Source organism: Dothidotthia symphoricarpi (genome assembly GCF_010015815.1).
Source record: "Dothidotthia symphoricarpi CBS 119687 unplaced genomic scaffold P153scaffold_11, whole genome shotgun sequence".
Taxonomy (NCBI): Eukaryota; Fungi; Ascomycota; class Dothideomycetes; order Pleosporales; family Dothidotthiaceae; genus Dothidotthia; species Dothidotthia symphoricarpi.
Window position 1 is genome coordinate 398,894 of NW_022985018.1, and position 19,844 is coordinate 418,737.

Below are 19,844 nucleotides of genomic sequence, written 5' to 3' on the forward strand. Positions count from 1 at the left end.
TACACGGGCAGCTCTCCACATTGAATATTATACCCTTGCTTTCAGGCCATCCTCCATTTAAGGGTTCGACGCGGCTTTTTCAGTGGTGGCTGGTTCGTGGTTCTCTGCGAATGGTGCTGGTACTTTCATAGGATCTTGGCGGCAGACATTGATACCCTATTGTTTCTTTCTTATCATTCAGCTATTGCTCTTCTGGCGTGAGACAGACGGCTGCCAGTCTTGAAAATACATTACTTTGGCTTGTGTGAATGTTCGCAGTGAGTGAGGAGTCGTTGCAACGGATGCATGTGCATAGTCGTAACATCAAAAACGCTGACTTCCAACCTTTAGGCACGGCCAGATGTCTCAAGTTCTCGCACAAATACATAGACAACACAACAAATATTGCGTCGAGCAACCAGCCCATGGCGCCTCTCCTCTACGCCCAACACAGACGTCGCGTGGTTTTCATACAATCCATACCCAAACCCAAACGCCATCTGTGCAATGCAATGCAATTCCCAATCACAACCAGCCTTAGTCCTCCCACTCCTCATCCAGGTTGTCAATCAACCGGTTCTCATCCTCGTTTCCCCGCCCCCTGCGCCCGCTGTCGTGACCGAGCGAAACCCGACTGTAGCCCCTCCTCGCGGGCATAAATCTTGCACAACTCGACGTGAGAATGATGAATATATCCTGTTGCTGTTAGCATCATCCCATGGAACTTCTCACTTCAGTTGGCACTCACGGAGAAGAAGCTGTAGATGCCCGCCCACATGCTGTAATTCGGCAGCTGCCTCCACCCCCGCTGATGCATGACTGTGCGCTGGTACACGCAGCCACCTGCAAAGTATACTAGCACGGCAATCATTGCGATGACACCAAAGACGCCTCCCGGGCCCAGGGCTTGGGTTGCTTGGTGCACACCCCCGCATGCGTAAGGCGAGCGGCCCTCGAATATATAGGTGCAGTCGTCAACGGAAGCGACAAACGATATGCTTGTTTTGGCGAGAGGGTCCGAGTCGCAGAGCAGGGAGATGACTGTTGTCTTGCGACGCTCATCGTGGGAGGGTTTCTTCGAGTGCTTCTTGTCGTCATCGTCGTCGTCGTCGTCATCGATGATTGCGCGGGGCAGGGTGATCGGAGAGCGGCGGGATTTGGAGGTGGAGGGGCAAAGAGAGCCGCCGGTGTAGTTCAGGACGAGCTTCCTGCCACGGAACATGGGAGAGGAGTTCTCTAGCCTATGTCACAGGAACTAATTAGCATTCCATTCTCATCCACGCATAACTAAATCCACTTCGTGATGATTTGGACTCACCCAATAGCATACTGGCGATCGCCCTTTTCATAAAATGCGCTGACATTCCTCCACAGCGCCTTGTCCAGATCCTGCACCTTGTCCAGCTCCTCCACTACGGGCCCGCAGAAGTTGATTGTGAAGTTGGCGCCGTAGTCGTAGCCCCGCGCATGCCAGCTGCCTTCGTCGGCGCCTTCCTTCTTCTTCTTTCCGTCCTCGGGGGCCACGCGCCGAATGGGGTTCAGGTCGAAGAAGCGCTCCGTCGTGGGCGAGATGACGGTACATGCTTTGAGCGCCGTGTCGGATGCTGCTGTCGCCGACGAGACGAAGAACAGCAGGGCGTAGTAGAGCGACTTCATCTTGAAGGCCGGATGGACGAGTGTGTGGGTGTTTGTTGCGTCTACGTGTACCGACAGGCATCCGTCAGCATGGGATGGGATCGCCCTTCGCAATACGTTTGCCCGGAGCGGTTGACCGCGGGCCTTGTCCACTCAAACGTCGCCAACGTCGGTGGCAGCTGCAGGAACGCGCTGCATGCGGTTAGCTCCCGCTTGGCGCCATGTGCGCATCATCGGTCGACTTTCGCGGTCCGGTGTTCTTTCTTGTCGTTCCACTTCTTCGCCAGGAGAAGGTATATAAAACGCGTTGCCAGTTCGTGTTGTTCGTGGTTCGACGCGTCTTCGGTTTTCTGTGAAGAGATTGTGAGAGTGTGGCGCGACACAAGACAACTGCCCCTTTTTCTTTATTTTTCCCGATCGAGAAATTTTGTAAACGTTTTTAGAACTGGAAGAGAGACGTTTCTGCGTTTACAATTGGGGAAAATGACATTGAAAGAGAAGCCTGGTCAGGCAAAGGCAATTGCTGAGCAGCCTCATGGCTATGAGTTCCTTGGCCCGTAAGTACCATCTCAATGTCTCGAAAACAAACACTAATCATTCCAAAGACCTGGCGCCTTTGTCATCTCGTTCGGTCTTCCGCTGCTTGTCTACGTCTTCACTTTCTTGTGTAATGACATCTCAGGATGTCCTGCGCCCTCGCTTCTCCACCCTTCGAGCCTGACTCTTGATCAATTGAAGACCGAGGTGGGCTGGACTGGCTTCTCTGGTCTGCTCAATACTCAGGCTGTTCTTGGCACGCTGGGCTACTACCTGCTCAGCCTGACTCTGCATGCCTTCCTTCCAGCTGATGAGACCGAGGGCACCGAGCTCCGGACTGGAGGCAAACTGAAGTATCGCTTCAACTGTATGTCCAATTATCACGTGTATTACCTGCCACTATCTAACAAATCGCAGCCTTCAGCTCTGCCGTCCTCATCATGGTAGGTCTCGGTGCTGGAACAGTCATGTACGGCGCTGAGTGGCCAGTTTGGACCTTCATTACTGAAAACTACGTTGGCATCCTCACCACTAACATCTTGATCTCCTACTTCTTGGCCACGTATGTCTACCTCCGCTCTTTCAGCGTCAAGCACCCCAAGGACCCAAGCGCTCGTGAGCTTGCCGCCGGTGGGCACACCGGCAACATCCTGTACGACTGGTTCATCGGCCGGGAGCTTAACCCGCGCATCACGGTCCCTATGTTTGGTGAAGTCGACATCAAAGCCTGGTGCGAGCTGCGTCCGGGCATGTTGGGCTGGATCATCCTGGATCTCGCCTTCATCATGAAACAGTACCGCAACTTTGGCCGCGTAACAGACTCGATCCTGCTCATCACCGTTGCGCAGGCAGTGTACACCTTCGACGCACTCTTCATGGAACGCGCCATCCTCACCACCATCGACATCATCGCCGACGGTTTCGGCATGATGCTCTCCTTTGGCGACCTCGTCTGGGTACCCTTCACGTACAGCATCCAAGCGCGCTACCTTTCCGTTTACCCCGTCGACCTCGGGGTGCAGGGTATCCTCGCCGTCCTTGCCGTTCAAGGCACAGGCTACTACATCTTCCGCTCCGTCAACAACGAGAAGAACCGCTTCCGCACCGACCCAACCGACCCGCGTGTCTCGCACCTGGAATTTATCGAAACCGCCGCCGGCTCAAAGCTTCTCGTCTCCGGCTGGTGGGGCCGTGCACGCCATATCAACTACCTCGGCGACTGGTTCATGAGCTGGTCATACGTCCTGCCCACCGCCCTGTCCGGATATGTTATCCAAAACGCGGTCCAACACCCCGTGACCGCGACGCAGACCGATGCATTCTTCTTCCGTAATAGCTACGGAACGTATGTTGTGCCTGGAGAGGCCAAGGGCTGGGGCATGATCTTCACGTATTTCTTCATGGTGTATTTTGCCGTTCTGCTCATTCACCGCGAGAGGAGAGACGAAGAGAAGTGCAGGAGGAAGTATGGCAAGGATTGGGACAAGTACTGCGAGTTGGTGCCGTGGAGGATTGTGCCGTACGTTTACTAGTGGAATGGGGTTTTACGGCCCGGTTTGAAAAGACAGGGGGTGCGACGCTATCAGAGCAGGTGGTTCTGGTTAAAGACGTGCATCTCAAGGCAGCTGGAGATGAAATGCTACCGCCAGACGGTTGAAGACATGCATCTTTCCATTTCTTCGTGTATTAGTATCGGGGACTTGAGTTGTATCATCAAAAAGAAGGGGCGGTAATACGGACATAGATGCGACGCTACTGCCTCAGGGCGGTTGAAGACGTGCATCGAATTAGACATAGAAAGAGTATGTACAGTAATTAATGGACTAGACACAAGCAAGGCGCGTTGAAAGTGCTTCCAGCCCAATTTCCATGGCTGAATGTTTGGTAAGGTGGTTATTGCGCACCCACTTGATTAAATTCATCTCTTGCATGGGTTTCCTAGTGTCATGTACAATTACAGGCATTTGAACAATATAACTCATCACCCAGCATCAGATGCAAAATGAACATACTGCTTCAATGCACTTTGCTATGCCTTGCCGGTTACGCACTAGACATACTGCGTAGGCCGCTGGTGATAGCTTGTTCTCCTTGGTGCGGTGACCATGTCTCGGATAGTCTTGCTTGCCACCCCACCCATGCTCGAGTATTGTCATGCTCGAAACTAATCGGTTGTGTATAACGCACTTGGGTATTCGGATAAGGGAGTCGCATAGTAATGGGACTAAATCTTCGGAACGTAATCGCCTTTACGTCTCGACTGGATGGCTCTTTGTGTTAAGATGCTATATGAAAGTGGATATATTCGTGAACGTCCGGTGTTGCTTTATGGGGTATATGGTATGTATCGTTCAGAGGGAGGGTAAAAGCAGTGTAAGAAGATCCAGCAAACTATCCGCTAATCAACAGAATTTCTTCTGGTAGAAAGACGAGAAAGTCACTTTAAAATCTGGTACCTGCCCTACTTGGTTTGGGAGACGAGGACTACATTGTGGTATGGAATGATGGCGTTGGAGTATACCTTGCTAAGGCTGTAAAAACGTGGAGAAATACAGTGATGACTTCTACGCAAATGGCGTATATGCCTTAGAGAACCACAGTCGTCGTCAATATATGATGTGGAGAAAAGGAGAAAGAATGGAAATTATGAAAATGGAAGTGGATGTCTCTTCTCCTTTCGGTAGATCGAGTGACGAGTACTTTTTGCTTGCTGAAGAGAAACCCGAATCAATTGCGTGTCTATGGAAGAAGGCAGGCTCAAAGAGGGCTAATAATAACTTGATGCGAGCCCTATAGTTATTGTAGAACGTGAGGCTGGGTCTTCAATCTTGCTCTCGTCGTGGTCGGCTACAAAGAACTTCCTGTGGCTGGCTATAGCTTGTCCCCTGTAATCACTGTTATTGCGGTGGTAGATGACGTGGGTTGTAACATAGACTGCACGGTGGGTCAAGCGAAGGCAGTTGTGACTATTTCATATTCGCTTCTACAAATATATTTTCTGTGGCCTTGACGGGATTGTTTGTTGTTGCTTGTGTAACCCGGGTGATAGCTCTTGTCTGTGAGTTCGCCGGAGTCATGTGATGGTTCCTCTTAAATCTCCGTCATATCGAGAGGGTCCGTGTCCGTGTCCTCAGGATTGCCTTCTGTGTTGAACTAATATTGCGGCATTACATGTAGGTCGTAAAAGAAGAGTTGAAGCCGGACATCGTGGAAGCTGTGGCTTGGTTACGTTGTCCTGGCTCTGGAGGATTTTCCGGAGATGTCTAATTATATCTCGAATGCAAGATCCGAATCTCATCGCCTTCTCCTGCTGATGAGGAACGCTCCTGATAGCAACCACGCCGGGAGTCGCAATACCTCAATCATACAAAATATCTGGGTGGAAATGGTATTGGTTTCGTACAAAGATCCAGCCAGAGCCGATCTATGTGCGAACCATGGCTCTTTTCATCTTCAGTCGAACCTGGCCCCAGGGTTCGGAGCAAGGCTTTCTAATGAAGACTTGATTGGATGAGGTCGCTTCAGGAGCCGACATTACCCGACAACAAAAAAGGCTCACAACAGACCCTGCAAAATGGCCAAAGGCTACGATCTTGTGCTAGAAAAGGCATCTGGGCACTCGAGGAGGGGTCCATTTTATTTTTCAACTGACGTGGCCCTTGCCCAACTGCAGTGCGTGCACGGCGGCTACGCCATACCCAATGCTAGCTGCTACGGTAACACTCCAGGATTTCATTCTACAGTATGGGGAAACACGCTGTAGAGGCCAATTGTACCTAGAGAATGTGATTATGATCTTGGAGCAAGTTTCTTTCAAGAGGTCCCTTCTAGTGACAATGGACGACCAAGAGTTTGAGCGACAGCTTGTCGAAACTGCGATGTCAAGACGTCAAATCCGAGGCGCAAGGGACATATCGGATAGGCGGGCGCCAAGATTGATCTGAGAAAAGATTAGCGTTGCACGGGCCACAAAAGCGAATTCTTCTCGTCCTGTTTTAAGCAGCTGGCTCCCTCACTACGTCCAACCCTCAACCACCTCACCTCTCCACTCCTCTACGGAATCTCAGTTGATACCGTAACCGCCAAGATGACTTCCACAGACCCGAAGTCCCTGTTCGGCATGCCCGTACGTTGCACCAAAACTCTCAGCTACGATTTGTCCAGTCTGGGCGACATCGATTCAACAATGAGCGAAATTTCATCTCAATGGCATCGGAAGTGGCCTTTTTGGCCCCGCGTCGATGTCGGGAGATGAATTCGCTGTTGTTGGAAAGATGCGCTTAGACTGGTCATCCGGCTGTCAGCTCCAGCGTCAAGCATTACAGCATATGCTAACTAATTTCCAGGGCTTCATGGTCGACTTCTTGAGTACGTCTCATCGCCAACGACAGTCTGCATCATTTTTCAGGCCCATTGGCACAGAATTTTGATGCGGACGAGTTGAATCACTTTTGTTGAGTGATGCGGCTGCTAACGTCATAACAGTGGGTGGTGTCTCCGCCGCCGTCTCGAAGACCGCCGCTGCCCCCATCGAGCGTGTCAAGCTCCTCATCCAGAACCAGGTATGTCTACACTCAAAGTGATGCTGCCACGAGACGTTCGCTAATTCCTTCTGCAGGATGAGATGCTGAAGTCCGGCCGTCTCGACCGCAAGTACGATGGCATCGCCGAGTGCTTCAGGCGTACCTCCCAATCTGAGGGTGTCCTTGCCCTGTGGCGTGGTAACACTGCCAACGTCATCCGTTACTTCCCCACCCAGGCCTTGAACTTCGCTTTCCGCGACACCTACAAGGCGATGTTCGCTTTCAAGAAGGAGCGTGACGGTTACGCGAAGTGGATGGCCGGTAACTTGGCCTCCGGTGGTGTAAGTTACCCTCTGGTCAACTGCGACGATTGCATCAACTAACATGCTTAGGCCGCTGGTGCCACTTCCCTCCTCTTCGTCTACTCCCTCGACTACGCCCGTACCCGTCTTGCCAACGACGCCAAGTCCGCAAAGAAGGGTGGTGAGCGTCAGTTCAACGGCCTGGTAGATGTCTACAAGAAGACCCTCGCCACTGACGGTATTGGTGGTCTCTACCGTGGTTTCATGCCCTCCGTTGCTGGTATCGTCGTCTACCGTGGTCTGTACTTCGGTATGTACGACTCGATCAAGCCTGTCCTCCTCACCGGTTCCCTCGAGGGTAACTTCTTGGCTTCGTTCGCTCTCGGATGGGCTGTCACCACTGGTGCCGGTATCGCTTCCTACCCCCTTGACACCATCCGTCGCCGCATGATGATGACCTCCGGTGAGGCCGTCAAGTACAACGGTACCATGGATGCTGCCCGCCAGATCGTTGCCGCTGAGGGTGTTAAGTCGCTCTTCAAGGGTGCTGGTGCCAACATTCTCCGTGGTGTTGCCGGTGCCGGTGTCCTGTCCATCTACGACCAGGCCCAGCTCATCCTCTTCGGCAAGAAGTTCAAGGGTGGATCCGGTTAAGCGCCTTACTTCCTCTTCGATACCCAACCTGAGTTCATGTGGTGGAAGCAGCTAATCGCCATGAGGGCATGTGGAGTGTGAGGTGGACTGGATAGAGCAATACCAACCCCGCTGGGTGGAAGATTGTTCGTGGTAACGAAAAGCACGATCTGGTGGTAATACACCCTGTACTTTACTCTGCCAGCGACTTTTCTTCTTTTTCAGCGACGTGTACTACACAACATATCCGGCTTGCACTGCTTTGTCAATTTAGCCTTTCCTAGCTGTATCGTCTTGTTACATTGCTTGGTGCCTGGGAAATATAGTGGTCAAGAATGCCTTTGCAGTTCCTTCACAACATTGTTTTATGCTCTACATGTAATGTCTGTGATGTTCATTGGCTATCTATATATATCCATTTTGCAACAATAACCCGTCCTGGTCGGGTAATCTAACGGAGTCGGCCATCACTTGTTCCTGACAGCTTTCCAGGCAGCTTCCTCCCCCTTTTTCAGGGCCTCTCCCGCCTTGGCCAACATGTTCCAGGCCGTCGCACCTACCCCACCTTCCGCAGTGCTGTTCTCACTTTGGTGTGCCTGTTCCCCAATCCCCCCTCCACTTGTGAATGGTGCATTGTCGGGCGCTTGCGTATAACCCGACGGATGCTCCAGACTCGTCCTCGTTGGCGCAGGCCCACCCGTATCAGCACTCTGAAACGGCGACGCCACAGGCCCTAAGTTCAACGTCGTGGGTCCAGGCTTGCTCGCCGTCGTGCTTGTCACGGTCGATCGCCCTGATAGCTGCGAATCCGTCGGCGGAGGCTGTGTGAACTGCGGCGGTGGGCCGGTTTGTCGCGTCTCGGTCGTGATGTGATGTGCAGTGTAGCTTGGCTGGGGAGCCGGTGGAGACGTTGCTTGTGCAGTGGCGGTAGGTGGAAGTGGACGCGCGCCTGGCTGGGGTGCAGGAGGGTCTGAGGAAGACGCTGTTGTTGTTGCGGGGGCGTAGGCGGGTGTTGTTCGGGTTGGCGCTTGGTTATCTGTGGCCGTCTGCGGTGTCACGCCATCGGCTTTCGCGGCGACGACGGGAGCTATAGGAGCATCTCTGTGGATGGTAATAGGTGGCATTGTGGGAGAGTTGGTGGAAGCTATGATTATTAGCACTGATCACAGTATTTTGCTGCAGGGTGCATACTGACCGTGGTGTAGGAGTAACGAGAAGATTGAGTGCGAAATGAGGGCTTCGGTAGTGTTTAAAGCGTATCTTGTTGTTGCCTTGTGCGATGTGTTGCGTCCTCCTACTGTTTCCTTGTAGGTGATTGCCGGTTTGGGCGATGATGTCACTTAGCGCACACGAGACGCTTGTATTCAACCCGATCAACCAGCCACCACTATGGACAGACTTGTTAAATGTCCACTACTTTTGTTAATAGGGTTGTTAGATTCAACATACCATCAAATTCGATGAGAATACACCTCACAGAAGCTCACAGAGGATCACAGTACGACCACTGCAGCAAGATTCCGTATGTTAAGTGCATAGTGCTAGCAGCACATGTGTCATGGACATCTTGTCTTCATACCAAACCCTATTCGATTTCACGCTCATTTTTTCTTCTACTGAACAAGAGCTTGCTATATTATCTAATATCCACTCTGATCATCTCCATTCAAGCCATTCCTTTTACTCACTCATTACTACCAGTTGTAGACATGGGCATCCAACTCGAATGCAACGACCTCGACCATTTCAGTGCATGTTTATACTCCCGGCATATCTCCACATTCCGCACCCTTTGCCAAGCATCCCTAACCAATGGCTGTTTCGCACGACGGAAGGATGCGTAGGATGCGATACCCGAATACCATCTTGAGCACGGATGACAAGACACGCAATGCTCATTTACCAAGGTCAAGTGCGCGTCCGCACTAAGCTTACAGACTCCCTGAGGGCCTTAAAGCTTGGCATGTAAGGCATACGTATGCTCGGCTATTTCGGATGTGTCTCGATGTAAAGTGAAGAACAGCACAGAAGTGTTCTACTTCTTTCGTCAGATGATACTTTCTGCAGACATTGCAGTACGATCTCATGGTATTCAAGGTGTCACTCCAAATATGATTTCTTCTCTGTAGCGAACGGTACATCATTTCAATATCGTTGTTGCTGTTTCTGGCTGATTTCATCTTTCGAGGTTGAGGGCCTTGGCGTTTTGCTGGGCAACGGGAGGAGTTCCTCCCCTTATTCGGCTAAACGTTTCAAACATCTTTCTTCGTCATCCCAACCGAACGAGGTGACGAGGCCTGCCGTCCTCTGATTTTGCCTGACATACAGTCCCCAGTCGACGACAGGGGACTGGACATCTTCCTCTGGGTTTGGGTCTGGATTGAGTCTAGATGGCGCAGGAATGCTTGAAACACAGCAATAGCAGGGTTTACGTCTGTCAAGCTTCTCGGAACGTGTGGAGAAGAAGTAGGTATCGAGGAATGGTTCTATATAAGTATGCGAAGTCCTCAGACTGATTGAATTCCTCAGCTCAATTCTCCCACTCTCTTTTACCACTACATTCTTATTCTCATTCTCTTCTTCTTCATTTCTGCTTCTTCTAAACTCTTCAATTCGTTAGAAACGATGAAGTTCTCAACCATTGTCTCCGTTGGCCTTACTGCCATCACCGCTCTGGCAGCGCCAACCCCTAGCATTTCTATCCTCAAGCGCGCCAGCATTGCCAAACGTGCTGTCACGACTTCAGACATTGCTACCACCGGTTACGCAACCGAGAACGGCGGTACGACTGGTGGAAAGGGCGGATCGACCATAGAGGTTGCATCGCTTGACGAGTTGACCAGTGCCGTCGAGGGCGATGACGCTGCGATTGTACTCGTCACTGGCCCGATCTCTGGTGACGGTGACACTGTCAAGGTTGGCTCTAACAAGTCTGTCATTGGAAAGGACTCGACCGCTGGTATGTTGATTCTCCTTTCTCTACTTTGCGCAGCATTAACCTTTTCATGCTACAGTCCTCACCAACGTCGGCTTGATCGTCAAGTCCGTTTCCAACGTCATCATCCGCAACCTCGCGATCGAGAAGGTTGTCGGTGCTGACGCCATTGGCATCCAGGTATGCCTATCTTGAATGGTTCATAGTACTTCTTAGCTTGACTAACACTTTAAGCTTGCCACCAATGTCTGGGTTGATCACGTAGACCTCTCATCTGACCAGACCCACGACAAGGACTACTACGATGGTCTCCTCGATGTCACCCACGCCTCCGACTGGGTCACGGTTTCCAACTCATACATCCACGACCACTGGAAGGCTAGTCTTGTCGGCCACTCCGACTCCAACGGTGACGAGGATACCGGCCATCTTACTGTCACCTACCACAACAACTACTTCCAGAACCTCAACTCGCGCGGCCCGTCGTACCGTTTTGGCACTGGTCACATCTACAACAACTACTACGACACCGTCAGTGATGGTATCAACACGCGCGACGGCGCTCAGTTGCTTGTGCAGAACAACGTCTTTGTCAGCTCCAAGAAGGCACTCTACTCGACTGATTCCGGTTACGCCGTTGCTTCCGGTAACGACTTCGGTGACAGCGAGAACACGGCTGAGGAGGGCACATTCACTGCGGCTCCCTACACCGTTGATACTCTTCTTGATGCAGCAGATGTCGAGGCTGCGGTTGTTGGAACCGCTGGTGTCACTCTCTCTTTCTAAGAGAGTCCACTGTGTCTGGGAATGGGTTTGACGTGTAGGGGACGGGGACAGCTGGAGAGGCAGCAGGTTTCGACGGTGGATTCAATGGTCTGTGTAATTTTATGTGTGTACGCTGTGCGGAAAATTTATTCAACCAAAACACTTGCCCAGCAAACAATGTTCATGGGTATGGGTAGTCTGTGATGTTGGTCGTTTCATGTGGTGAGTGAACATGATAGGCTGCAATCTTCGCTGCTATCTACGATCAATCACTACCGATGTCGACGCGCTTAGAAACTGCATCCTGAATTAGACATCTGCCCCACACCTCTACAAATTGAACAGCAACAACCCACTATGACGTCGTCGGCATGATCTTTCCCGAGTGGCGGCTAAACACAAACATTGAAAGATGATAAGTCCGAAACCCAATGCCAGACTTCTCACATCTTGAACAATCAAAGGAGTAAATATATGCTAAAAGCCACTTCGCGCCTAGCAAACATCATGGCAACCGAGCAGCAGAAACGCAACATCGTCATCATCGGTACATACAGCAATCCCAAACCCTCACCACATCCCCAAAAGAAAAACACGCATGACTAATCTGCGTATACAGGTGGCGGTATCATCGGCTCAACAACGGCGTATTTCCTCTCTCGCCATGAAAACTTCAACAGGGAAAGAGACAGCATCACGCTCCTGGAAGCCACGCAAATCGCAGGCGGCGCATCGGGGAAAGCAGGCGGCCTTCTAGCTCTCTGGGCATATCCAAGCTGCATCGTCCCGCTGAGTTACCGTCTACACCAAGAGCTCGCCGCGAAGCACGGCGGCGCAGAGAGATGGGGGTATCGCGGCGTGGGGTGCGGGCAGGTTGACATGTACGGCGTGTTGGCGAAGACGGGGTCGAAAGCCAAGCAGGGGAAGGTGGAGGGAGAGGCAGATCACGTGTCGCTGCAGAAGCGGACGGAGAAAGCGAAGAGTCTACTACGAGCAGCGGGTGTACCGCGAGATCTGGACTGGGTTGCAGCCGAGGGGATGCAGAGCTACGAGGAGATGGGGACGCCCCTGACGACAGCCCAAGTGCACCCATACCTCTTCACGACGTCGATGGCACAGCTAGCCGAGGAGCAAGGCGTGAAGATCGTGTACGGCTCCGCGACAGAGATCCTGCGCGAAAACAACACTGTCAAGGGCGTAACGTACACGGCCAAGGACTCAAACGACTCCAACACTCTACACGCAGACACCGTCATCCTGACAGCCGGGCCGTGGACAAAAGCCGTCTACCCAGCTGCTCCCATCGAAGCCCTCCGCGCACACAGCGTGACCATCACGCCCTCGCGCCCCGTCTCCGCTTACTGCCTCTTCACCTCCATCACGCTCCCCACGCCGAACTCGAAGCGCACACAAACCGTCACGCCGGAGATCTACGCGCGCCCCAACAACGAAATATACGCCTGCGGCGACGGCGATCAGCTCGTTACGCTGCCGTCATCTACCGCCGCTGTGCAGGTCGACAATGCGCGCTGCCAGGACATTATCGACCAGGTGTCTGCGGTGTCGGAGGAGCTGCGTGACGGGGTGGTGACGGCGCGCCAGGCGTGTTATCTGCCGAATGTTCGGGGTGGAAAGGGGCCGTTGATTGGGTTGACGAGTGTTAAGGGGTTGCTGATGGGGGCGGGGCATACGTGCTGGGGAATCCAGAATGCGCCTGCGACGGGGAAGTGTCTTGAGGAGCTGGTTTGGGAGGGCAAGGTCAAGAGTGCTGAGGTGGCGAGTTTGGATCCTCGGAGGTTTGGAGTCTGATGGGGTTTGGGAGATGAGATGTTTGGATACATGTTGGGCTGTTGTTATTGTTGCTGAGTCTGGATTCTACGAAATCATGATAACTGACCATGGAGACTACCCCTGGAATTGCGTTCTTCATGGCTTCTGCAGGCAGGAAAACTATATTGATAAGATTTAAAAACGTATATGCTAAGCATATGCGGCTAGGAATTTATGTACGTAACTCCTACTAGTATGAGAAGTGGGTGTCAAGCTGTTGTATGATTTTGCTGCACCTTGGTTCCTTGTATTTCGATTAATCAAGGGGCCATATCATATTCTCTTTAACTGACAAGTTACACCTGCACATCTTCACCAAAGCCACAAATTCTGATACGCCAAGCCATAGGTAGTAGTCTTAGGATATACTGGTAGGTAGCAAATGGCCTGCACTCAGCCAAACGTTCGACTCGGATCAAAGTTTAATCACCGCCACCAAAGTCACCGCCACCGAAATCACCTCCACCATCACCTCCAAAGCCACCGCCGTCACCACCGAAGCCTCCACCGTCACCACCATCGCCGCCAAAGCCCCCTCCATCGCCACCATCGCCGCCGAATCCTCCACCATCTCCAGCATCGCCCAATGCATTGCCTAGCAAAGCTCCACCAAGCAGCCCACCACCCATGCCCAGAGCGAGGCCGCCAGCACCCATACCACCCATACCAGGTTTTCTCGCCGGCCGACCGTAAGCCGCCTGCTGACCACCGTAGTACCCCGCCGGAGCACCGTATGCAGCCTGACCACCGTAACCGTGCTGCTGCTGCATAGGCGCACCGGAGCTATGCTTCCCACCGAGCAACTTACCAATGAGCCCCTTCGCCTTACCCGCCGAGCCAGAATCCTGCTGCATAGTCTGAGCCTGGGGGTACGACTGCTGCACACCCTGCTGGGGGTAACTCTGCTGGGCGCCGTAACCCGACGCGGCCGGGGCGCCCGACTGGTTGTAGAAGTCGCTAGACGCTCCCTGGTGACCGCTTCCGCGCGACTGCTCTTCTTCTTGTAGTCGCCTGGCTAGCTTCTCGTCTTCGCTGACGTTTCCGTAGGGGTTGTTGCTTCCGTAGCTTCCCTTGTCGGTTGCTGATGTGGGATGGCCGCCTGGGGCGTACGAGGGCGGGGCGCCGTGGGGAGCTCCCTCGCCCGGCGGGAAGACGGCCTCTTCTGGTTTGTTCCATTGCGACTGCTTGGTGTAGATGTTGACGAAGAACCACTCGGAGTATTGAGGGTTCCAAATTGCTTTCCACCCTTCGGGCACTCTTGGTGGTGGGGGACCCTGCACATCATTATCAATACGTGGTTCGATGTTTCCATGATTCCGTGCGTAATCAACTTACTGGTGGTGGTGCGAAATCTGCCATATTTGCAGTGTATGTGTGAATAAGTGATTAAGTCTCGAGGGGTTGCGACAGGTACGCAATGGGTCATGCGATTTGGACTTTATGTAGGAGTGGGGTCATAGTAAGCTAAGAAGCTTGAATGGAGTGGTAAAGCTTGTGATGCGCGAACTAGGGTTCATGACGTACGCGTTATTGTGGCGACATCCCCGAAGTTGGCACATGTGGGCGTAGGCCGTTTGCATCAACGTCTACCATACAAACACTAGCAAGGATCGCGTATTAGGCAAGAACAAAACGATTAATTATTTGCAATGTAAGTGCAGACGCTGAATCGTGCCAATCCACCACCTACCACCAAACTGATTTCAAACAAATACAATACTACAAGGAAAAGTCAAAGGAACGAAGGGCGCTGCCGCCGTTGACGCAGCTGATAACGTTGCTCGAGATAACAGATCAACGCTCAAGGGTATGAAAATGGGCAAGCCATGCTGCAAAGTTGTACTCGTACAAGAAATCCATCCAAGATACTGTGTGTTGCGCTAGATTGACCTGGTTGATCCGGAGTTCGCAACTAGATCTTCTCGTAGCTGTCACATTCGCAAGATTCTGCAAGCTGGAGCAGAGATTGAGTTTAGAACGCATCATGCGTGGAGTGGTTTGCCGACAGATAATCCGTGGCCTGAATATATTCGTTAGACACAACACTAATGCATAACAATGGTTAGGTTACTCACCTTGTTGATATCGTAGTCGAACTGCTCGAGTGCGGACAGAGCATCGTTACGTGCGAACCCCATACCGGTCAACTTCTTCAAGATAGGGTCATCGTGCTCCGTTCCTGAGCTGATAGCGCGGCCGAGCTGGGGCATCTGAGGCGCCTTCAACGATGAAGAGGAAGCTTCCTCCTTGTCAAGGTCATCGAAGACGGACTTGCCAAAGTCGTTTGACGTTTGCTGAGAGTTCTTGTCGGTCTGGGAGGGCTCGAAGTTGGAGAAGATAGCATCCCAGTCTTGAGAAGCAGCAGGCTGTGGGCCTTGAGGTTGTCCGAAACTCTGCGACAGGTGCTCGAAGTCGCTAAAGCTATCGTCGCCGCGTTGCTTTCCGGTGGGGGTCTGTTGTGAAGCCATCGTGTTTGCCTTTGATGCTGCTGGTGAGTCAAACACGGGGTTGAATTCATCCAGTCCCTCGCTGCGCTGCGAGGAGAACATGAAGTCATCATCAGCCTTGTCGTCTTCTTTAGCCTCAGTCAGGTCGTCAAAGCCAGCGTCAAAGTCGTCGTTGAAAGCAGATCGGCCGAGCTGGGGAATGTTGGAGGATGGCGAAGGTCCCTTGTTTGTGTCATTGGATCCATAGGACATCGCGGAATGATAGTTATCGGAAGGCAGAGGAATGTCTGAAGGCGGCGGCGATGTTGTCATCGACTTCGAGGAAGAACCACCAAACAGAGCGGCACCGTGGCCACCTGAAGGACTGAACAATTTCTCTGGAGATTGCATAGCAGGTGGCGAGTTGGCAATCTCGCGTGACGGAAGAAGACCGCCGAACTCAGGTGGGAACTGGTTCGAGCTGGTTCGGTGCGGGCTGACGGCCGAGTCGTACGACGGCGGGGACTTTTGCGCGCTTGGAGAAGGCAGTCCACCCAGGTTCGAGTCCAGACGAGTAGTAGGAGGAGGCGCCCTGTAAAGCTCATCGGAAGAAGCGGTACCTGGTCGCTGTTGCTGAGACTGTCGCTTTTCACCGACACTGGAGCGTTTCTGATTGGGAGACGTGGAAGTGAAGTTGTCTGCAAAACCTTGACCATCGTTGCTATCACTGTCGTCGTCATGAGCGAGGTCTTCGATAGGAGGAAACTCCTTGTTGAACCTGGTCGAGCCATCCGCATTGAGGGCTGGTCCAGATGCAGAGGATGTGTTAGGACGACTGGCACCCAAGCCAGCAAAGGCAGCGTCGAAATCGACCTTGCCGCCTGATCGGGACTGTTCACTTGGGGTACCTCCGAAGAGATCGGTGCGGTTGGTGTTCTTGCTCTGGTTGCTCAGATGGCTCTCCCCTGTCTGCATCTGCTGGAGAGGTGTTGGGGTCTCTAGTGGGAAAGCTCCAGGAATATCCACTGGAACCGATGGAGCCCCAAAGCTGGCGTACGGGTCTTTGCGTTCCTCCGGCTTCGAAATTGAGCGTGTGTCACTGGTAACACTAGCTACTGGAGATGCCGAGAAGTTCCTGTCAAAGTTGAAACCGTTGAATCCATCCGCCTCTGTGCGCGCAGGCTCACTTCGCTCGAGAGAAGCCTTCTCAGGCACTGGAGTGCTAGCAGGAGAGGCTTGCGACATCGTAGGTGTCAGATTGCCTGGCCCGCCATATCTGTTAGAAGGTCCGGTAGCCCTGACAGAAGAGCTGAACGAGTCAGATCGCGGGGCATCCCTCAAAGGCAGGAACGAAGGCCCAAATTGGCGAGATTCGGATGGGGCTGACATTTCTCCAGCACGCGGAGACTCCTGGTAAGACGAGAGTGGAGGTGAAGTTGAGGGGGTTGGAACGTCAGGCCCCTCAGAGGAGCGAACAGACTGGCCAGAGGGAGCAGAAAAGGTGGGCACCTGACTATGGCTATCCGAACGGAATGAAACCGGAGGTGGGTGGCTCTGAGGAGCTGTGAAGGATCCAAAAACACTGTCAAAGTCCTTGTGAGGGCCGTCACGAGGAGCAAACCCTGAGGGCGACATTGTGTTCTCTGAAACTGGCTGAGGCGATTTGCGGAAGAAAGGATTGGTGCTCTGGCTTGTCGTGGAGGCGGCAGGGCTGGCAACTGTTGACATCTGGCCTTGTGGGCTACGGAATCCCTCCTCCGTAGGTTTGCTCAAGTCGCTCATCTCGTTCTTGATCTTCTCGCGTTCACCTTCATTTGTGACGAGCTGTTTCTTGTTGATTGCCACCATACCCTTCTGTTGTCTCGCATCCGATCTCATCTTGTCAAGCTGCGGACGTAGTTGCGCGATCTCGGCGTTGAGCTGTCGGATGCGCTCCTTCAAGTTGTTGTTCTCGCGCTGGTCAGCTTCGAGAGCGCCTCCAACTTCGCGGTGTTGGTTTTGCAGGTCTTGATAACTTCCCTCAATCATAGCAAGATCCTGCTGCAACTTCCGGGTCTCGTTGCGTGAGCTTGCGAGTCTATCCTCCAGTGTCTTCACAGCCTTCACTTCTTGTTCATACTGTGTCTTGAACTGCGACAAGCGGAGCTCAAGATCACGCTTCTGAGTAGTCACGCTGTTCACATCGCTCTCCGTCGCGCCTTTCTTGTTCTGCACTTCCTGCATCTGGTTTCGCAGTGTGGTCATCTGGTTTGACATGTTGGCCAGCTCAGTTGAATCCTGGGTCAACTTCTTGTTGATCTCAGGGTCACTTTCACCACCCAACAAGTCGTCCATGGCTGATGGTGGGTTTGCGCGTGACTGTACACCCGATGTTCCTGACTGGCCAGTCGAATGTGCCGTGAGTGTCTGCCCAAACGAAGAACTCGGCAAGAAAGGCTTGAAAGTGGCAGCGGGGTTTCGTGGTGCCGGCTGGAATGGGTGCGGAGAGGTTGGCGAAGCAGCCTTGCTGGAGAATGGATCGTTGTCGAATGGCTTGCCAAACACACCTGAGCCACCAGTAGAAAGTGGTGCTTGTTGAGGAGCAGGAGCAGGAGCGGAGAAGGCGTCTAGGCCAAACAGATCATCGGCAGCAGACTTGGGCTGTGGCGCACGGATGGTTGGAGGTGCTGGTTCGGGAGCAGAACTTGGCATTGGCACTGCTTGGTTGGCCGCCGTTCGTAGGCTCGGAGGGATGAGGCTAGGCGGCAATGTAGTAGGGAGCTGATCACCCTTCCTCTGTTGTCGAATCAGATACATGGCCACCGCGAATTCGTCCTTCGAAAGCTGCCCCTCGGAGTTGATGTCGGCGAGATCCCAGATACCGGCTAGGATATCTTCTGGCAACCCCGAGTCGCTAAAGAATCGTACTGCCTGTTCTCCAGTTATAAATCCACGACCCATTGTGTCAACCCCCTTGAAGAGGTTATCGTACGAAGCTTTCTCTTGCGAGCTGATTAGCCAATCGCTCCCAGTTACTGGTACTGGCTGGGGCGGAGCATATGGAGGCCGCGACAAAGGACTTTGGTTCCTTGGTACGTTTTGGCCGCTGAACTGGCGAGGAATGGCGGCTACCTGGTCTGGACGCCCTGGTGGTGGGGGAAGCGCGCCTCTTCGAGAAGCTGCCTCGTAGAGCCCGGGGGGTAGTGTTGTCGGGAGAGCCTTCATGTTCCCGGTTCGGTACGATGCCAACAGATGCATGGCGATGATGAATTCTGTAACATTGAGAGCTCCACGCTGTTCTGTGTCTGAGAGGTTCCAGATGCGGCCGAGGACCTCGTTTGGTAGCCTGGCCTTTTCAAAGATCTCCTTTGCGTTTTCACCTGAAGTATGGTCAGCCCAGCAAGCGGTAGGTGTGAGACGAGATAATTACCGGATAGTACGCCATTGACAGCCCCTGACTTCTCAAACAGGCCGGCATACTCGGAAGCTTTGGCGGGTACCAGTGGAGGCACGCGGATGGGGCCGCTGCCGCTCACCTGCGGTTGTATGGAGCTCGTCGGCTGAGCAGTGAAAACGGGGGCTGCAGGAGGCGCCGCAGGGATAGACAGGCCCTCGAACTTGGGGAGCGGCGCAGCTACACGAGGATGTCAGCATGCATCAAGGACATGGTCACGGGGGCATTACGTCTGAAGGCGAGCTCTGGCGACGGGTCTCTGCCGGCCTGGTAGTGCCCGATGAGACGCAGGACCTGGCAGAAGCCGGCCATGGTCAACAGACCGCGGTTCTCCGTGTCTGCAATCTGCCATATCTCGCCCAGGACAGCCGGGGCCAGCTTTGTGCGCTCGAAGAACTTGACGGCAATCTCGCCTGTGATGACGCCGAGCTTCTCTGTGTCGGCCTGCTGGAAGAGGTGCTGGAAGACGCGCTTCTCCTCCGGGGTGAGGTCTGTGTTCTGTTAGCTCGCGTTCGACTTCCGCGACATGCTGTACGGGGTACTACGCACTCAAGTCTCCGCTCGCTGAGGGGTCCGCCATGGTTGTGGGTTATCGGACGGTGCAGCTCGTAGAGGAGGCAGACGTTGTTGGCGACGAGGCTGAAGCTCTGGCCCTGTCGTATGCCCAATCCAATGGCGGGGAAGCTACTACGACGGGGTGGCTGGCGGCGGCTACACGGCACACAACGACTCGAGGAAAAACAAAAACAGCCGCAGCTCCAGGCAAAAGACGGCGATGACGGCGGGTTGGAGAGTTTGATAGAGACAGTAAGACAGCGAGACAGCGAGACCGTGAGACGAGAGTTC

General features: G+C 53.2%; 9 protein-coding genes across 9 annotated transcripts; 5 read left to right on the plus strand and 4 right to left on the minus strand.

Moving 5' to 3' along the window:
* Positions 1-158: 158 nt before the first annotated feature.
* On the minus strand, positions 159-1,747 carry P153DRAFT_317208 (mannose 6-phosphate receptor domain-containing protein). Its single transcript, XM_033665016.1, has 3 exons — positions 1,298-1,747; positions 728-1,220; positions 159-675 (listed from the first exon to the last, which is right to left on the minus strand). Exons 1-3 carry the CDS (start codon positions 1,633-1,635, stop codon positions 517-519), a joined length of 990 nt encoding a protein of 329 aa, XP_033523218.1. The 5' UTR covers positions 1,636-1,747; the 3' UTR covers positions 159-516.
* A 143-nt stretch (positions 1,748-1,890) lies between these two features.
* Positions 1,891-4,082, plus strand: P153DRAFT_341108 (ERG4/ERG24 ergosterol biosynthesis protein). The gene is made up of 3 exons (XM_033665908.1): positions 1,891-2,171; positions 2,220-2,518; positions 2,569-4,082. The coding sequence occupies exons 1-3, from the start codon at positions 2,098-2,100 to the stop codon at positions 3,681-3,683; spliced, it is 1,488 nt and encodes a 495-aa protein (XP_033523219.1). The 5' UTR covers positions 1,891-2,097; the 3' UTR covers positions 3,684-4,082.
* A 2,156-nt stretch (positions 4,083-6,238) lies between these two features.
* On the plus strand, positions 6,239-7,630 carry P153DRAFT_357342 (mitochondrial carrier; the record flags this gene model as incomplete). The annotated part of the gene is made up of 5 exons (XM_033666725.1): positions 6,239-6,277; positions 6,498-6,519; positions 6,637-6,713; positions 6,770-7,015; positions 7,067-7,630. The coding sequence occupies 5 exons, from the start codon at positions 6,239-6,241 to the stop codon at positions 7,628-7,630; spliced, it is 948 nt and encodes a 315-aa protein (XP_033523220.1).
* Positions 7,631-7,783: 153 nt separating this feature from the next.
* Positions 7,784-8,895, minus strand: P153DRAFT_26765 (uncharacterized protein). Its single transcript, XM_033662881.1, has 2 exons — positions 8,805-8,895; positions 7,784-8,753 (listed from the first exon to the last, which is right to left on the minus strand). The coding sequence occupies exon 2, from the start codon at positions 8,731-8,733 to the stop codon at positions 8,077-8,079; it is 657 nt and encodes a 218-aa protein (XP_033523221.1). The 5' UTR covers positions 8,734-8,753; positions 8,805-8,895; the 3' UTR covers positions 7,784-8,076.
* P153DRAFT_26579 (uncharacterized protein) lies at positions 8,875-9,590 on the plus strand. Its single transcript, XM_033662869.1, has one exon. The coding sequence runs from the start codon at positions 9,016-9,018 to the stop codon at positions 9,451-9,453; it is 438 nt and encodes a 145-aa protein (XP_033523222.1). The 5' UTR covers positions 8,875-9,015; the 3' UTR covers positions 9,454-9,590.
* Positions 9,591-10,234: 644 nt separating this feature from the next.
* Positions 10,235-11,330, plus strand: P153DRAFT_292116 (polysaccharide lyase family 1 protein; the record flags this gene model as incomplete). The annotated part of the gene is made up of 3 exons (XM_033663816.1): positions 10,235-10,568; positions 10,624-10,724; positions 10,779-11,330. 3 exons carry the CDS (start codon positions 10,235-10,237, stop codon positions 11,328-11,330), a joined length of 987 nt encoding a protein of 328 aa, XP_033523223.1.
* Positions 11,331-11,678: 348 nt separating this feature from the next.
* Positions 11,679-13,376, plus strand: P153DRAFT_367163 (FAD dependent oxidoreductase). Its single transcript, XM_033668201.1, has 2 exons — positions 11,679-11,856; positions 11,929-13,376. Exons 1-2 carry the CDS (start codon positions 11,817-11,819, stop codon positions 13,116-13,118), a joined length of 1,230 nt encoding a protein of 409 aa, XP_033523224.1. The 5' UTR covers positions 11,679-11,816; the 3' UTR covers positions 13,119-13,376.
* A 10-nt stretch (positions 13,377-13,386) lies between these two features.
* Positions 13,387-14,514, minus strand: P153DRAFT_397063 (uncharacterized protein). The gene is made up of 2 exons (XM_033671527.1): positions 14,475-14,514; positions 13,387-14,413 (listed from the first exon to the last, which is right to left on the minus strand). Exons 1-2 carry the CDS (start codon positions 14,496-14,498, stop codon positions 13,562-13,564), a joined length of 876 nt encoding a protein of 291 aa, XP_033523225.1. The 5' UTR covers positions 14,499-14,514; the 3' UTR covers positions 13,387-13,561.
* Positions 14,515-14,659: 145 nt separating this feature from the next.
* Positions 14,660-19,810, minus strand: P153DRAFT_317222 (uncharacterized protein). The gene is made up of 5 exons (XM_033665017.1): positions 19,548-19,810; positions 19,229-19,489; positions 18,975-19,178; positions 15,215-18,924; positions 14,660-15,159 (listed from the first exon to the last, which is right to left on the minus strand). The coding sequence occupies exons 1-5, from the start codon at positions 19,576-19,578 to the stop codon at positions 15,112-15,114; spliced, it is 4,254 nt and encodes a 1,417-aa protein (XP_033523226.1). The 5' UTR covers positions 19,579-19,810; the 3' UTR covers positions 14,660-15,111.
* Positions 19,811-19,844: the final 34 nt, after the last annotated feature.

Bases quoted from the DNA above. Each gene is read 5' to 3' on its own strand.
- P153DRAFT_317208 (XM_033665016.1), bottom strand. From the start codon at position 1,635: ATGAAGTCGCTCTACTACGCCCTGCTGTTCTTCGTCTCGTCGGCGACA. The intron at 1,221-1,297 runs GTGAGTCCAAAT...CCTGTGACATAG, and splicing joins GATCGCCAGTATGCTATTGG to GCTAGAGAACTCCTCTCCCA. The intron at 676-727 runs GTGAGTGCCAAC...TAACAGCAACAG, and splicing joins GCATCTACAGCTTCTTCTCC to GATATATTCATCATTCTCAC.
- P153DRAFT_367163 (XM_033668201.1), top strand. From the start codon at position 11,817: ATGGCAACCGAGCAGCAGAAACGCAACATCGTCATCATCG. The intron at 11,857-11,928 runs GTACATACAGCA...CTGCGTATACAG, and splicing joins ACGCAACATCGTCATCATCG to GTGGCGGTATCATCGGCTCA.
- P153DRAFT_397063 (XM_033671527.1), bottom strand. From the start codon at position 14,498: ATGGCAGATTTCGCACCACCACCA. The intron at 14,414-14,474 runs GTAAGTTGATTA...AATGATGTGCAG, and splicing joins CAGATTTCGCACCACCACCA to GGTCCCCCACCACCAAGAGT.
- P153DRAFT_26765 (XM_033662881.1), bottom strand. From the start codon at position 8,733: ATGCCACCTATTACCATCCACAGAGATGCTCCTATAGCTCCCGTCGTC.
- P153DRAFT_341108 (XM_033665908.1), top strand. From the start codon at position 2,098: ATGACATTGAAAGAGAAGCCTGGTCAGGCAAAGGCAATTGCTGAGCAG. The intron at 2,172-2,219 runs GTAAGTACCATC...ATCATTCCAAAG, and splicing joins GGCTATGAGTTCCTTGGCCC to ACCTGGCGCCTTTGTCATCT. The intron at 2,519-2,568 runs GTATGTCCAATT...AACAAATCGCAG, and splicing joins ACTGAAGTATCGCTTCAACT to CCTTCAGCTCTGCCGTCCTC.
- P153DRAFT_317222 (XM_033665017.1), bottom strand. From the start codon at position 19,578: ATGGCGGACCCCTCAGCGAGCGGAGACTTGA. The intron at 19,490-19,547 runs GTGCGTAGTACC...AACAGAACACAG, and splicing joins CTCAGCGAGCGGAGACTTGA to ACCTCACCCCGGAGGAGAAG. The intron at 19,179-19,228 runs GTAATGCCCCCG...ATCCTCGTGTAG, and splicing joins GCCAGAGCTCGCCTTCAGAC to CTGCGCCGCTCCCCAAGTTC.
- P153DRAFT_26579 (XM_033662869.1), top strand. From the start codon at position 9,016: ATGTCCACTACTTTTGTTAATAGGGTTGTTAGATTCAACATACCATCA.